At 39.0% G+C, this 14,376-nt stretch overlaps 1 protein-coding gene across 1 annotated transcript in view; it reads right to left on the bottom strand.

Moving 5' to 3' along the window:
• Window positions 1–14,376, bottom strand: part of utp4 (UTP4 small subunit processome component) — a 90,550-nt gene that overhangs the window by 24,940 nt on the left and 51,234 nt on the right. The window contains exons 10-13 of the mRNA XM_073070543.1: window positions 12,319–12,441; window positions 11,672–11,828; window positions 10,520–10,626; window positions 9,067–9,162 (exon numbers count right to left, since the gene is read on the bottom strand). Coding sequence (XP_072926644.1) covers window positions 9,067–9,162; window positions 10,520–10,626; window positions 11,672–11,828; window positions 12,319–12,441 — 483 coding nt within the window. The remainder of the gene's footprint in view (window positions 1–9,066; window positions 9,163–10,519; window positions 10,627–11,671; window positions 11,829–12,318; window positions 12,442–14,376) is intronic.

Here is a 14,376-nt window from a genome sequence, read left to right as displayed (position 1 = left end):
CTGGAGTTTAGGGGAATGAGGGGCGATCTCATAGAAATATTCTAACTGTTAAAAGGCCTGAACAGATTAGATATGGCAAAGTTATTTCCCATGGTAGGGGAGTCTAGTACAAGAGGCCACAGCTTCAGGATTGAAGGACATCCATTTAGAACAGAAATGCAGAGAAATTACTTTAGTCAGAGGGTGGTTATTCTGTGGACTTTGCTGCCATGAGTGGCTGTGGAAGCCAAGTCATTGGGTGCATTTAAGGCAGAGATAGATAGGTTCTTGATTAGCCAGGGCATCAAAGAGTATGGGGAGAAGCCAGAGGAGTGGGGATGACTGGAAGAATTGGATCAGCCCATGACTGAATGGTGGAGCAGACTCAATGGGCCGAATGGACTAATTCTGCCCCTTTATCTTATTGTTTTATGGTCTTGCTCCCAGAGTTTTTAAATTTCGTCTAATGGAATGTTTCTCATTGCCAACAACATTCTATAAATATTAGAAATAGATCCATTATGAAAAGGTTTCAGAGTAAAAATTGTATCAATTAAATTCTTATCTGGACATTTAGGAAATGTATGAAGTGAGAACGCAAGAAGTTTCTAATTTGTAAATATCTAAAAAAGTGAGCTTTACGAAGATTATATTTAACAGATAGTTAATCAAATGAGGAAAGACTATCTCCAACAAACAGATCCTGAAAACATTTAATAGTCTATTCCACTCTTTAAAAACTACATCAGTCAAAGGTTTAAAAAAATAATTTGAAACAATTGAACTAGAGAGTGAAAACCAAATATCCCAAAGAATTTTCTAAATTGTAACCAAATCCTCAAAGAATGTTTAACTACATAATTATCAGTTAAATTACTTAAGGATAGAGGAATTGAAGAACCAAGAAGAGAAACAACAGAAAATCTATTAACTGAATTAACTTCTGAAGAGACCCAAACCGGACAGTCATCACGATTAATATAACCAAGACGTAAGGTAGCGTATGTTGACTACCCAGTAGTAAAACCTAAAATTGGGTAGGGCTAATCCCCCATATTTTTCAGTTTTCTGAAGGTGAACTTTGTTTAATCGGGGGGTTTTATTCTTCCATAAATAAGAAGATACAATCGAGTTCAAAGAGTCAAAAAAGGATTTAGGAATAAAAACAGGTAGGGCTTGAAATAAATATAAAAATTTAGGCAAAATATTCATTTTCATTGAATTAATACATCCAATCAGCGATAAAGAAAGGGGAGACCAGTTTGATAGTACCTTCTTAACATATTCCAAAAGAGTGATAAAGTTTTCTTTAAAAATAAATTTATAATTCCTAGTAATTGTTATACCCAAATAAGTAAATTGATTTCTTACAATTTTAAAAGGAAGGTCAGACTTGTCTGATACTAAATTATTCAAAGGAAAAAGTTCACTCTTATGAAGATTAAGTTTATATCCTGAGAACTGACTAAATTCAGAAAGTAAAGAAAATACTGAGGGTAGAGAGGACTCCACGTTAGAAATGTAGAGCAAAAGGTCATCAGCATAAAATGACAACTTATGAGTGCTACCCCTCCTTAAAATACCCAAGATGTCAACAGGTTCACGAAACGCAATGGCTAAAGGCTCTAAAGCCAAATCAAAAAGCAAAGGACTCAAAGGACATCCTTGTCTGGTTCCACATTACAGACTAAATTGTTTAGAACTCTGAGAGTTAGTAAGAACCTGCGCAGTTACAGATAAATAAAGTAATTTAATCCATTGAATAAAATTGGACCCAAAGTTAAAATTTTCTAATAGTTTAAATAAATAATTCCATTCAACCTGATCAAAGGCTTTCTTAGCATCTAATGAGATCACCATTCTGAATTTTCTTTAGAGAGAGAGTAAATAACATTCAGTAAATGACTAATGTTAAAATGAGACTAACGATTTTTAATAAATCCGGTCTGGTCATCAGAGATAATAGAAGGCAGAATGTTTTCCATCCTATGGGCCAAAAGTTTAGATAAAAATTTTAGCATCAACATTAAGTAAAGAAATAGGTCTGTAGGAAGAGCAATCAGTTGGATCTTTATACTTTTTGAGAATAAGTGAAATACAGGCATCATAAAAAGATTGTGGTAACCTGCCTAATTGAAAAGAGTCAGAAAGGACAGAAAGTAAATGAGGAATAAGCAAAGGAGCAAGTCTTATAAAACTCTTCAGAAAATCCGTCAGGACTGGGAGCCTTCCCCGAATTCAGAGAATGGACAACCCAGGTAATTTCCTCAGAAGAAAGGTTGATCTACCCATTTTCAATTAACCTCAGAAAGTGAAGGAATATTTAAACAATCTAGAAAACTATCCATAGAGAAAATGGCTTTAGGAGAATCGGAGCTATACAGTTTAGAGTAAAATTCTCTCAAAGTATTGTTTATTTCTAATTGATCAGAAGTTATATCACCATTCACTTTGGAGATTTCCTTAATTTGACATTTAATTATTAAAGTTTTAAGTTGATTAGCCAAAAGTTTGCCTGTTTTATCACCATGAACATAAAATTGACTTTTATCTTTTAAAAGTTGAGTTTCAACAGGGTAAGTTAAGAACAGATCTTATGTAGTTTTAACTTCAACACGTCTTTTATGTAAGACGGGATCTGGATCAGAAGCAAATTTTTGATCTAGATGTTTCAACTGATTGGCTAAATCAATTCTCTCCTTATTAGCTTTTTTCTTAATACTTGCTGTATAGGAAATAATTTGGCCTCTAATATAAGCCTTGAAAACATCCCAAACAATAAGGCTAGAAGTGAAATCTGGCATATTCTCTTCAAAGAAAAAAGTAACTTGACTCTCTAAAAATTTAAAAGCCTTATCTGATAGTAAAATAGTAAAAGACAGGGGCATGATTTGAAAAAACAATTTCTTTATATTCACAGGATCGAACATATGGTATCAAATTACTATTGACAAAAAAAATCAATCCCAGAATAGGTATGATGAACAAGAGAAAAAAAAGGAATATTCTCTACTTGTTGAATGTAAAAAACCTCAAACATCAATAATGTCACATTTCATTAGAAAAGACTGGATATAAGAGGCAGATCTAATAATATTCAATCATTTTGAAGATGAACAGTCTAAAACAGGGTCAAGACAGCAATTAAAATCACCTCCCAAAATTAAACGATACAAATTTAAGTCTGGTAAAAAAGAAAACAAAGTTCAAAAAAGCTGGGATTATCAATATTCGGAGCATAGAGATTGGCAAAACCTATTAGTTTGTTATCTAATTTCCCTGAGACTATAACGAACCGCCTATTGGGGTCAGACATTACATCATGTTGAATTGTCAATCAAAATCGAAGTACCTCTGGCCTTGGCTTGAAAGGAAGAATAAAAAGCTAGACCACTGCAACGTTTGAACAAAAATCCACAGTCAGATCTATGAACACGTGTTTCTTCTAAAAAATTAATTGACGCATTCAATTTCTTAATGTAGGTAAAAACCTTAGAGTTTCACAGGGTGGTTTAAACCTTTCACATTTAAACTAAGAAAATTAATATTGTGTACCATTTAAATATGTTTAAAACAGAGATTAAACATATGAACCACTGGAATATACCAAAATTCCAAACCTTAAAATTCAAAATAATTAACCAAGCAATAGATGAGGCGGGGATAACCAAACAGCTGATAAAAAGGGAAAAGAAAGAAAACAGCCCACTCCCGACCATCCCCCCCCAAAGAAAAAATATCACCCAAAAGAGGGCGAAAGCTAATCTACTGATAAATCCCGCCCCAACATTCTACTAGCAGAGCTCCAAGAGAAGATTAGTACAAAATGAAATCCAACATAGACTAAATAACCTTCAAACGAACTGAAAAAAATTCAAAACATAGTGTTTGCAAAAAATAATTACCAAGAAAACTTACTGAATTTAAATCTATTAATTTTTTAAACAGAAAAATTAAAAAAACAAGAAAAAGGATTATTTATGAAAATATATTGAAAAAAGAATTATTCAAAGAAAGAAGTACTAAACAAACTACAAAAATGCAACAAATTGATCAGTCAAACTGAGGGAACTAAGTTATAAGAAGCAAAAATAAACAGTTAAGCTTCTGGAGTTGATAGACTAAATATTATTCAAAAGAGCTAAAGAAAAATTCAAAACATCATGTTAAAATATGATAAGTACAGAAACTAATTATAAGAATATATGAGAATAGAAGAAAGAATTGTTCATAAGAAAGACGTACTAAACCTTTAGACCGCAAACTTCCAACAACAAAGAATTGGTCAAGCTAAGGAAGCATAGTTTATATAATACAGTATTAAACAATTAATCTTCTGGACTTGATTCAGCCTGAAGAAAATCGTGCACTTCCTCAAGCAAAAGAAACCACTTAGGAGATCCATTTTTCAAAATGATCCTGAGGCGAGCAGGGTAATTTACTGAAGGTTTATAGCCTTTGCTATATAACTCAGACATGAGTTTTTTTTATATACTTAAAACATTCATTTAATACCTCAGGTGAATAATCTTTGACTAGCCTTACCTTGTAATATTCAAAGCTAATCATACCTAACTGACGAGCTTCGTAAATTATAGAAACCTTTGTTTGGAAGTCATGAAAAGCAATTATCACAGGTCAATATTTTTGTTAAGAAGAGGGTTTACATACTGGGGCTCAATGCACCCAGTCTATTCTAGGTGGAGTATCCAAAACATCAGAAAACAAACGAGCCAACAGCTTTGCAAAAAATTCAGAAGGTCGATTGCCTTCAACAAACTCAGTAAGACCGAAAATTCGTATATTGTTCCTTCTTGATCTATTCTCCAAAGCGACAATCTTTTGTCTTAAAGATCCAACAATTTGTTTATCTCCGAATTTTTCCAACTCATCCATCTTAGTATCGAGTCTCGTTAAAGCATCTTCATGTTCTTGAATCTGAGTGGTATGTTCCTGTAAAGTTTTTTGAATAGTCTGCAGCAGAATCTCCATTCGTTTAAGCTCTGTGATATCTTTTAAACACACATCCAAAAGTTGTTCAGACGTTTCGCTCTGAGCTTTCCGAATTAGCTCCGCAATAGCTTCCATCATCACCGAAGGATCCTCTTCTTTTTCAGAAGATTTAGCGCGAGACATTATAATACTCCAAAAGTAAGTTTTCAAAGCAGATTGGGTTCAGTAATTTAAAAAGAACAAAGACGTTCGAGAAACATGTCTACTCCATGCAATGCCAGTAGGAAGAGTCTTCCTCCACACTGTCAAGAATCTTACCATGAATATTATATTCTGTCTTCAAATTGGACCTACCAAAATGAACCACTTCACACTTATCTGGATTGAACTCCATCTGACATTTCTCAGCCCAGTTCTGCATCCTATCGATGTCCTGCTGTAACCTCTGACAACCCTCCAGACTATCCACAACACCCCCAATTTTTGCATCATCAGCAAACTTACTAACCCACCCTTCTACTTCTTCATCCAAGTAATTTATAACAATCACAAGAGGAGGGGTCCCAGAACAGATCCCTGTGGAACACCACTGTCACCAATCTCCATGCAGAATACGAACCATCAACAACCACACTTTGCCTTCTGTGGGCAAGCCAATTCTGGATCCACAAAGCAAGGTCTCCTTGGATCCCATGCCTCCTTACTTTCTGGATGAGCCTTGCATGGGGAACATTATCAAATGCCTTACAGAAATCCAAAAATACTGTATTCACTGCTCTACCTTCATCACTGTGCTTTGTTACATCCTCAAAGAATTCAATCAGGCTCATAAGGTACAACCTGCCCTTAAAGCCATGCTGACTATCCCTAATCAGATTATGTCTTTCCAAATGCCCATAAATACTGCCTCTCAGAATCTTCTCCAACAACTTGCCCACCACTGAAGTAAGACTCACTGCTCTTTAATTTCCTGGGTTATTGCTACACCCTTTCTTGAACAAAGGAACAGCATTTGCAACCTTCCAATCCTCTGGTACTTCTCCCATCCCAATTGATGATGCAAAGATCATCAGAGGCTCAGCAATCTCCTCCCCCTCTTCCCACAGTAGTTTGGGGTATATCTCACCTGGTCCCTGTGACTTATCTAACTTAATGCTTTTCAAATGCTCCAGTACATCTTCTTTCTTAATGTCCATATGCTCAAGCATTTCAGTCTGCTGCAAGTCATCCCCACAATCACCAAGGTCCTTTTCCCTGATGAACGATGAAGCGAAGTATTCTTTAAGTACTTTTGGCTACCACCTCAAACTCCATGCACACATTTCCACTATCGCACCTAACTGGTCCTATTCTCACACAGCTCATCCTCTTGCTCTCCATATACTTGTAGAATGCCTTGGGATTTTCCTTAATCCTGTTTGCCAAGAGCTTCTCGTGGCCCCTTCTAGCTCTCCTAATTTCATTCTTAAGCTCCTTCCTGGCAACCTTGCAATTTTCTAGAGCTCTAACAGCACCTAGTTACTTCAACCTTTCGTAAGCTTTTCTTAAGTAGATTTTCTACATCCTTTGTACACCATGGTTCTTTTATCATACCATCCTTTCCCTGCCTCAATGGAACAAACCTATGCAGAATGCTATTTCTGCTGTGCATTCCCCTCAGAACATCTGCTCCCAATTTATGTTCCCAAGTTCCTGCCTAATAGCATCATATTTCCCCCTACTCCAATTAAATATTTTCCCAAATTGTTTGCTATCCCCCTCTAGCCCTATGGTAAAGGAGATAGAGTTCTGATCACTACCTCCAAAATGCTCTCCCACTGAGAGATCTGACACCAGACCAGGTTAATTTCCCAATACCAGATCAAGTACAGCCTCTTTTCTAGTTGGCTTATCTAGATATTGAGTCAGGAAACCTTCCAGAACACACCCAACAAACTCCACTTCATCTAAACCCCTTGCTCTAAGGAGATGCCAGTCAAAATTAGGGAAGTTAAAATCTCCCATCACAACAACCCTATTAATATTGCACGTTCCAGAATCTGCCTCCCATCTGCTCCTCAATATCCCTGTTACTAATTGGGGAGGGGGGCCTATAAAAAAAAGTATGAAGTAGAGTTATTGCCCCCTTTCTGTTTCCAACTTTCACCCACACTGACTCAGTAGATAATTCCTCCAAAACATCCTCCTTTTCTGCAGTCGTGATACTATTCCTAATTAGTAATGCTATACCACCTCCTCTTTTGCCTCCCTCCGTCGTTTTGGAAACATCTAGAGCCTGGCACACTCAGCAGCCATTCCTGCCCCTGAAATATCAAAGTCTCTGTAATAGCCACAACGTCATAGTTGCAAGTATTGATCCATGCTCCAAGTTCATCCACCCTGTTTATGATACTCCTTGCATTAAAATAGACACATCTCAAATCATCTGGCTAAGTGCATCTTTGCTCTATCAAATGCCTATCCTTCCTCACAAACTCCATACAAGCTATCTCTACTTGTGTGCCAACCGCCCCATCCTATGCCTCTTCACTTCAGTTCCCACACCACTAGAATTCTAGTTTAAACCCCCCTCCCCACCCCGCCTGCGGAACTCAGCAGGCGGCAGCATCAATGAAAAAGAGTGCAGTTTACATTTCAGTCCGAGACTCTTCAGCGGGACTCTGCTGAAGGGCCTCAGCCCGAAACTTCGACCACACATTTTTTGTGTATGCTGCCTACTATAACAACCTTAGTTTCTTGCAAAATTCTGTGATCACTCCACAAATTTGTTCCTCTAAATCATGCAGACTGTTGGGTAGTCTGTAATATAGCTCCATTAACATGGTCATATATTTCTTATTCCTCAGTTCCACCCATTACACTTCATTAGAGAAGTTCTCCAGTCTGTCCTGACTGTGCACAACCATGACATTTTCCCTGACTAATAATGCCACCTCTCCCCTCTTTAACCTCTTTCTCTGCCACGTCCATATCAATGGAATACTCAAAATGCAGACTGGCCATTGCCTAATAAAGGATGTGTGTAGCATCGCATCCTTGCTTTTTCATATATACTAGAACCCTTGAAATAAATGCTAAACTTGCATTCAACACAATGTGTTAAACAGAAATGTTGAGCTACCAGACCGGTCCCTAATGCAATCTGCTTTCTGTAATGGCAACATCACAATTCCATGTACTGATCCAGGCTCTAAGTTCACCCTCCTTACACTTACTACCCAAGCGTTGAAATAAAACAACATCAGCCCATCAGTCCCACCATGTTTATTATCATTACTGTCCTTCCTTTCAGACTTGTCAAACAAACTAATTTTGTTGCCCACAACCCCACCACCTGTTGCCCTGCTGCTGTGGTTCCCATCTTTCTGCCATTCTAGTTTAAACTTGCCTAAGTAGCACTAGCAAACTTCCTGCTGAAGATATTGGTTACCCTCCAGTTCAGATGCAAACTGTTAAGTGCCTGGAATACACTGCTCAGGGTGGTGGTAGAGGCAAATATATTTAAATAGGAAAATGAATGCATGGAAATTAGAGGGATATGGTTTAGTTTAAATGGTCATCTGAATAATTTATTTGGTTCGGCATAACATTGCGGGCCAAGAACCTGTTCCTGGGCTGCAGTGTTCTATGTTCAATACCAAACTCTTTGTACTAACTCTGCTGTTCCTATTTAAATATATCTGCCCTGCAACAGAACCCAATGATCCAAAATTTCAAACCTTCCCTTTTGCTCCTTACCCAGATGTTGAATTACATTTTGTATCTATTTCTCACCTCACTGGTTCGTGGCACAGGTAGTAATCCTCAGATCACAACCCTAGAAGTCCTGCTTTTTAAGTTTATACCTATCTCCCTAAAATCCCTTTGCAGGTAATCATTACCATTCCTGCCTATGGAGCACTGATTGGATGTGGACTCCTGTGAATGACACTGTACTAAATCCAACTACTTCAAGATCAATCACCGCCAAATCAAAGTTTAAAGTAAACTTTACTCCTACTTGTCCCATGTCAACTTCCCAGCTACCCTTCACCTAATGGCAATGAATGTAGTTTACAAAAAATTTCTACAGGAGTCACAGACAAGAGGCCCAGAGCAAACATCACAGATTGGATGATAATGAAAAGTCCATACCTGTTGATCGGCGTGTACAGTGATCAGGTTGTTGGTGTGTGGATTGATGGCCATCGCAGTGGGAAGGTGGTTATAGACTGGAACATTGCAGTGATGCTGTGAGGGAAGAAGAAATTTTGGGGCACATTGAGAAGGACTCAGTCATCATATCTCAACATCTCAATCCTCCCTGACATACCACTTCCACCGAAGGGCCTGTTTCCATGCTACAGGACATATGACTATGACTAGAGGGCAGAACTTTGGTCCCATCTGTCCACAAAACATTGTCCCAGAAATGTTGTGGAACATCCAGGTAGTCTTTTGCAAACTTGAGGCACGCAGCAATGCTTTTTTTCTTGAGAGCAGTGGTTTCCTTCATGGTGTTCTTCATGAACAGAGACCTTAGCAAGTTCTAGAGATTTCTGCAGGTGTTTTGCTGTTACCTTGGGTTCTTTTACACCTCCTTCAGCACTGCAGGTTGTGCTCTTTGCAGGATGCCTACTCCTACAGAGAGCAACAGTACTGATTTTCTTCCATTTGTAGACAATTTCTCTTACTGTGGCCTGATGAACACACAGGTTTTCAGAAATGCTTTTGTAGCCTTTTCCAGCTTGATGCATCTCTACATTTCTTATAAGGTCCTCTGAAAGTTGTTTTGATCAAGGCATGATGCACAAAAACAGATCTTTCTTGAGAAGAGCAGGCCTCCATCAGTAACTTGACTTTGTGCATCTTTATCATAGGGCAGGGCACCTCTACAACCCATACCTCCAATCTTATCTTATTGATTGGAACACTTGACTCCAAATAGCTTTTGTAGAAGGAATCCCCCAGAGGTTCACATACCATATCCAACAAATACATGTAATATCGGATTTTTTTCCTCAATAAATAAATGAACAAGTATAGTGTGTCTGTGTCATTATTTAATTGGGATCTTTTTGTTTAGTTTTAGGACTTGCATGAAGATCTGATCACAGTTTAAGTCATATTTATGCAGAAACAGAGAAAATTCTAAAGGGTTCACTAACTTTCTGTATGTCCCCTCACAGAGAGTAGTAGTCATCGTAGCAGTAGGTGCTTGTAATGAACTGCCATGAGAAATCATGGAAGCAGATAAAACAATGTTTAAAAGGCATTTAAACTGACACAGGAACAGATAAGGAATGAAGGTGAATAGACCACAGAAAAGCAAATGTGATCAGTATGGACATTATGGGCTGAATGGCTGTTGCTGTGCCATTCTTATTCTCTGGTCCATGGTCAAGATCAGCCTCTCTTTCCTGAATCACAGCAATTTTTCCCCTTCACCCCACTGAACTCCTGCCCACCTCATCACATGGTAATGCACCTTTTGTTGCACTCCCAATATCTTCAGCTTCTCTCTGACCCAGGCCCACCCATCCCACCAACACCTGCTTCTCACCACCCCTTTCCATCATGCACTTTCCAAGAATTTCTAGTCTCTTACCTTTAACTCTGCAAGGTTATAGATGTTGATTTCACAGCTGTAACTTGCAGCCGCCAGCCAGCTCCCATCTGCACTCACCGCCAAAAGACAGATGTGCTCACGAGAAACTACAGTGGGGGTTGGAACAAACCATGTTGAGAAAATTCTCTCATCCAGGATAAGTTGGCACTCAGCCCCCACCCTACCCCACCTTTCTTTAGGACAATCAGCACCCACATACAGGGACTTTGTCCCTGAGAAGTCAGGCCTAGTTTTCCCATCCACTGGACAATAATTATGTAATTACAAAAAGTAGCAGCAGCCAGCTTGTATACTTCGATCACATTGTCTCAACTCTAATCAGTTTATTTTTACATTAGGTGTCCTGAGAATTACAAGCCAGCAAGTCTGACATCAGTGGTGGGCAAATTATTGGACCATAAGATATAGGAGCAGAATTAGGCCATTTGGCCCATCAAGGTCCTTTAACATCTGCCATATGATGCTGAGGATGTTCTACGAGTCTGTGGTGGCCAGTGCTATTATGTTTGCTGTTGTGTGCTGGGGCAGCAGGCTGAGGGTAGCAGACAACAACAGAATCAACAAACTCATTCTCAAGACCAGTGATGTTGTGGGTATGGAACTGGACTCTCTGACGGTGGTGTCTGAAAAGAGGATGCTGTCCAAGTTGCATGCCACCTTGGACAATGTCTCCCAACCACTCCATAATGTACTAGTTTATTCACAGGAGTACATTCAGCCAGAGACTCATTCCACCAAGATGCAACACTGAGCGTCATAGGAAGTCATTCCTGCCTGTGGCCATCAAACTTTACAATTCCTCCCTCGGACTGTCAGACACCCTGAGCCAATAAGCTGGTCCTGGACTAATTTCCATGTGGCATTATTTATTTATTATTATTTAATTATTTATGGTTTTATATTGCTATATTTCTACACTATTCTTGGTTGGTGTGACTGTAATGAAACCCAATTTCCCTTGGGATCAATAAAGTATGTCTGTTACATTGCAACTCATCACATTGACTGAAATTTAAACTGCAATTTAAAGACAGGATTTATGCATTAATGCTGTGCTATTCTACATTCTAGGCAATAGCTGTGAGGTTTCAATGTAACCCTCTTAGCAGCATATTCCCATGGAAGACTCACCAGTTTTCGGAGTGAAAGTATGTATTTTCTTAGAACCCAACATCCCTAGATCCACAATCTGAATCTGGCTATGATCTGAGCCAATGATCAGCCTGGTGGAATCAGCATTAAAGAGCAACCGATGAGCTGGCAGCAATGTCTTCACTGTTTGCCTGATCTGTAATAAAGGTAAGAATTAAACTCAGAGGCTTTTCCCAGCTCAGAGCAGAAATAGACTCTGAAATGTTGGCTCTATGTCTACATAGACAGTGGCAAATCTGCAGATGCTGGAAATCCAATATAAAATGCTGGAAGAAACTCAGCAGGTCAGGCAGCAGCTCTAGAGATAAATAAACAGTTGATGTTCTGGGCCAAACCTCTTCTTCAGGACACAAGACAATGTACAGTATACCTTTGCATTATGTTTGTCTGTCCATGGCTGTTTCCAACATTTTATCTGATTTACAGCATCTGCAGTTTTTTAAATTTTCGCATTAATCCCCAATGACAAATAGGCAAATACACTTTCCCCAGACCCTCACTTGTGCCACACCCAGCACCAGAGAATCCATCATTCATTACCTCCATGCCACAGGATTTCAAGTTCACTCAACATACATTAGCATCTCACTCTGTTAGTCATCTTTTTACAAGGAGAATCTTCATACCATATTAACAGTGATGGAAGTATTCCTATACTGTATCCGATACAGGCGGAGTCTGTTGATAGTTGAGAATGCAATCCAGGTTCCACAAGGAGACATTGCACAGCACCGTATTTGATTGCAACTCTATAGGAAAGAGACGAGAAGCAACTCGGCTTGACTACAGGTTAAGACTTCAGCAAATCTCCCAGCACCCAGTCATAGGTTCCAAGCCATTCAATCGATTATGTCCACGCCTGCTCTCTACCAAAGTAACTACTACCACCTCCAACATTCCTGCACCACTTATCCAATTCACTCTTGAAGAAACATCTACAGCTGCAGGTTGTGTATTCCAAATTCCAAAAACATGCTGCATGAAAAAAGGTTTCCCCTTATCACTGAATTTCTCTACTTTTTGACATCTGTATCTGCCAGTCCTCAAACTGTCCATCAAGAGGAACAGCTTCCACGAACCTCCTGTCCACTCCCCCCATTATTTTATATAACTGTCATTTCTCCTCAAAACATTGCCTCTCCAAAGAAGATAGTTGTAGAAATAAATCTCCTTTGAATCCTCTTTAATGTGTTCACATTCTTCCTATAACATGGCAACCAAAGATAAGCACAATAAGCTATTTGTAGCCAGGCGAGTGTCTTATAAAAAGTTCGGCATGACTTTCCTGCTTTTATACTCACTGCCACTGTGAATAAAAACACAGAACTGAATACACTTTATTAACCATATCTCATTATAGGCTGTTCTGTTCCATGCTCTCTCAATCAAGACATAGATCATTAACAGCACAGTATAGGCCCACAATGAAGTACCAACCTTTTAACCTATTCCAAGATCATCTATTAAGACTATAAGATGTCGGAGCAGAATTTGGCCATTTGGTCCATCAAGTCTGCTTTGCCATTTCATCATGGCGGATCCAATTTTCCTCTCAGCCCCAATCTCCTGCATTCTCTCCATATCCCTTCATGCCCGACCAATCAAGAATCCATCAACTTCTGCCTTAAATATATATAAAGACTTGGCCTCACTGTTGCCCATGGCAACACATCACTTTCTGGTTAATAATATTCAGCCTCATCTCTGTTCAAAAAAGGACGCCCCTCTATTCTGAGCATTTGGCCTCTGGTCCTAGAATCTCCCATCCTCTCTATCCTTTCACCATTCAATAGATGAGGTCACTTCTCATTCTTCTCAAGTCCAGTGAATACAAGCCAAATGCCATCAAATGCTCTTCATATGACAAGCCATTCAATCCTAGAATCATTTTTGTGAACCTCTTTTGAGCCCTCTCCAGTTTCAGCACATCCTTTCTGAGACAAGGGGAACAAAACAGCTCACAACCATATAGCCATATAACAATTACAGCACAGAAACAGGCCATCTTGGCCCTTCTAGTCCGTGCCGAACGCTTACTCTCACCTAGTCCCACCTACCTACACTCAGCCCATAACCCTCCATTCATTTCCTGTCCATATACCTATCCATTTTTTTTTAAATGACAAAATCGAACCTGCCTATACCACTTCTACTGGAAGCTTGTTCCACACAGCTACCATTCTCTGAGTAAAGAAGTTCCCCCTCGTGTTACCCCTAAACTTTTGCCCTCTCAACTCAAATTAACAAAACAGTGATCTCACCAGTGCTTTATAAAGTGTCAACATTACATCATTGCTTTTATATTCTATTCCTCTCGAAATGAATGCTAACATTGTATTTGCCTTCTGTACCACAGACTCAACTTGCAAATTAACCTTTAGGGAATCCTGCACAAGGACTCACAAGTCCTTTGCCAATTCTCCTAGTTTGTCTAGGTCCTTCTGTAGCCTCTCAACTTCCTGAAAACTACCTTTCCCTCTACCTATCTTCCGCAAACTTTGTAACAAAGCCATCAAATCCACCAACCAAACATTGACATATAACATAAAAAGAATCGGTCCCAACTCAGACCCCTGTGGAACACCACTAATCACTGGCAGCCAGCTGGAAAAGGCTCCTTTTATTCCCACTCTTTGCCTCCTGCCAATTATGCATACTAGAATCTTCCCTGTAATACCATGGGC

This window comes from Hemitrygon akajei, chromosome 17 (assembly GCF_048418815.1).
Source record: "Hemitrygon akajei chromosome 17, sHemAka1.3, whole genome shotgun sequence".
NCBI lineage: Eukaryota > Metazoa > Chordata > Chondrichthyes > Myliobatiformes > Dasyatidae > Hemitrygon > Hemitrygon akajei.
Note: the sequence above shows the minus strand (reverse complement) of the source record. Positions and strands in the feature narration are given on the sequence as shown.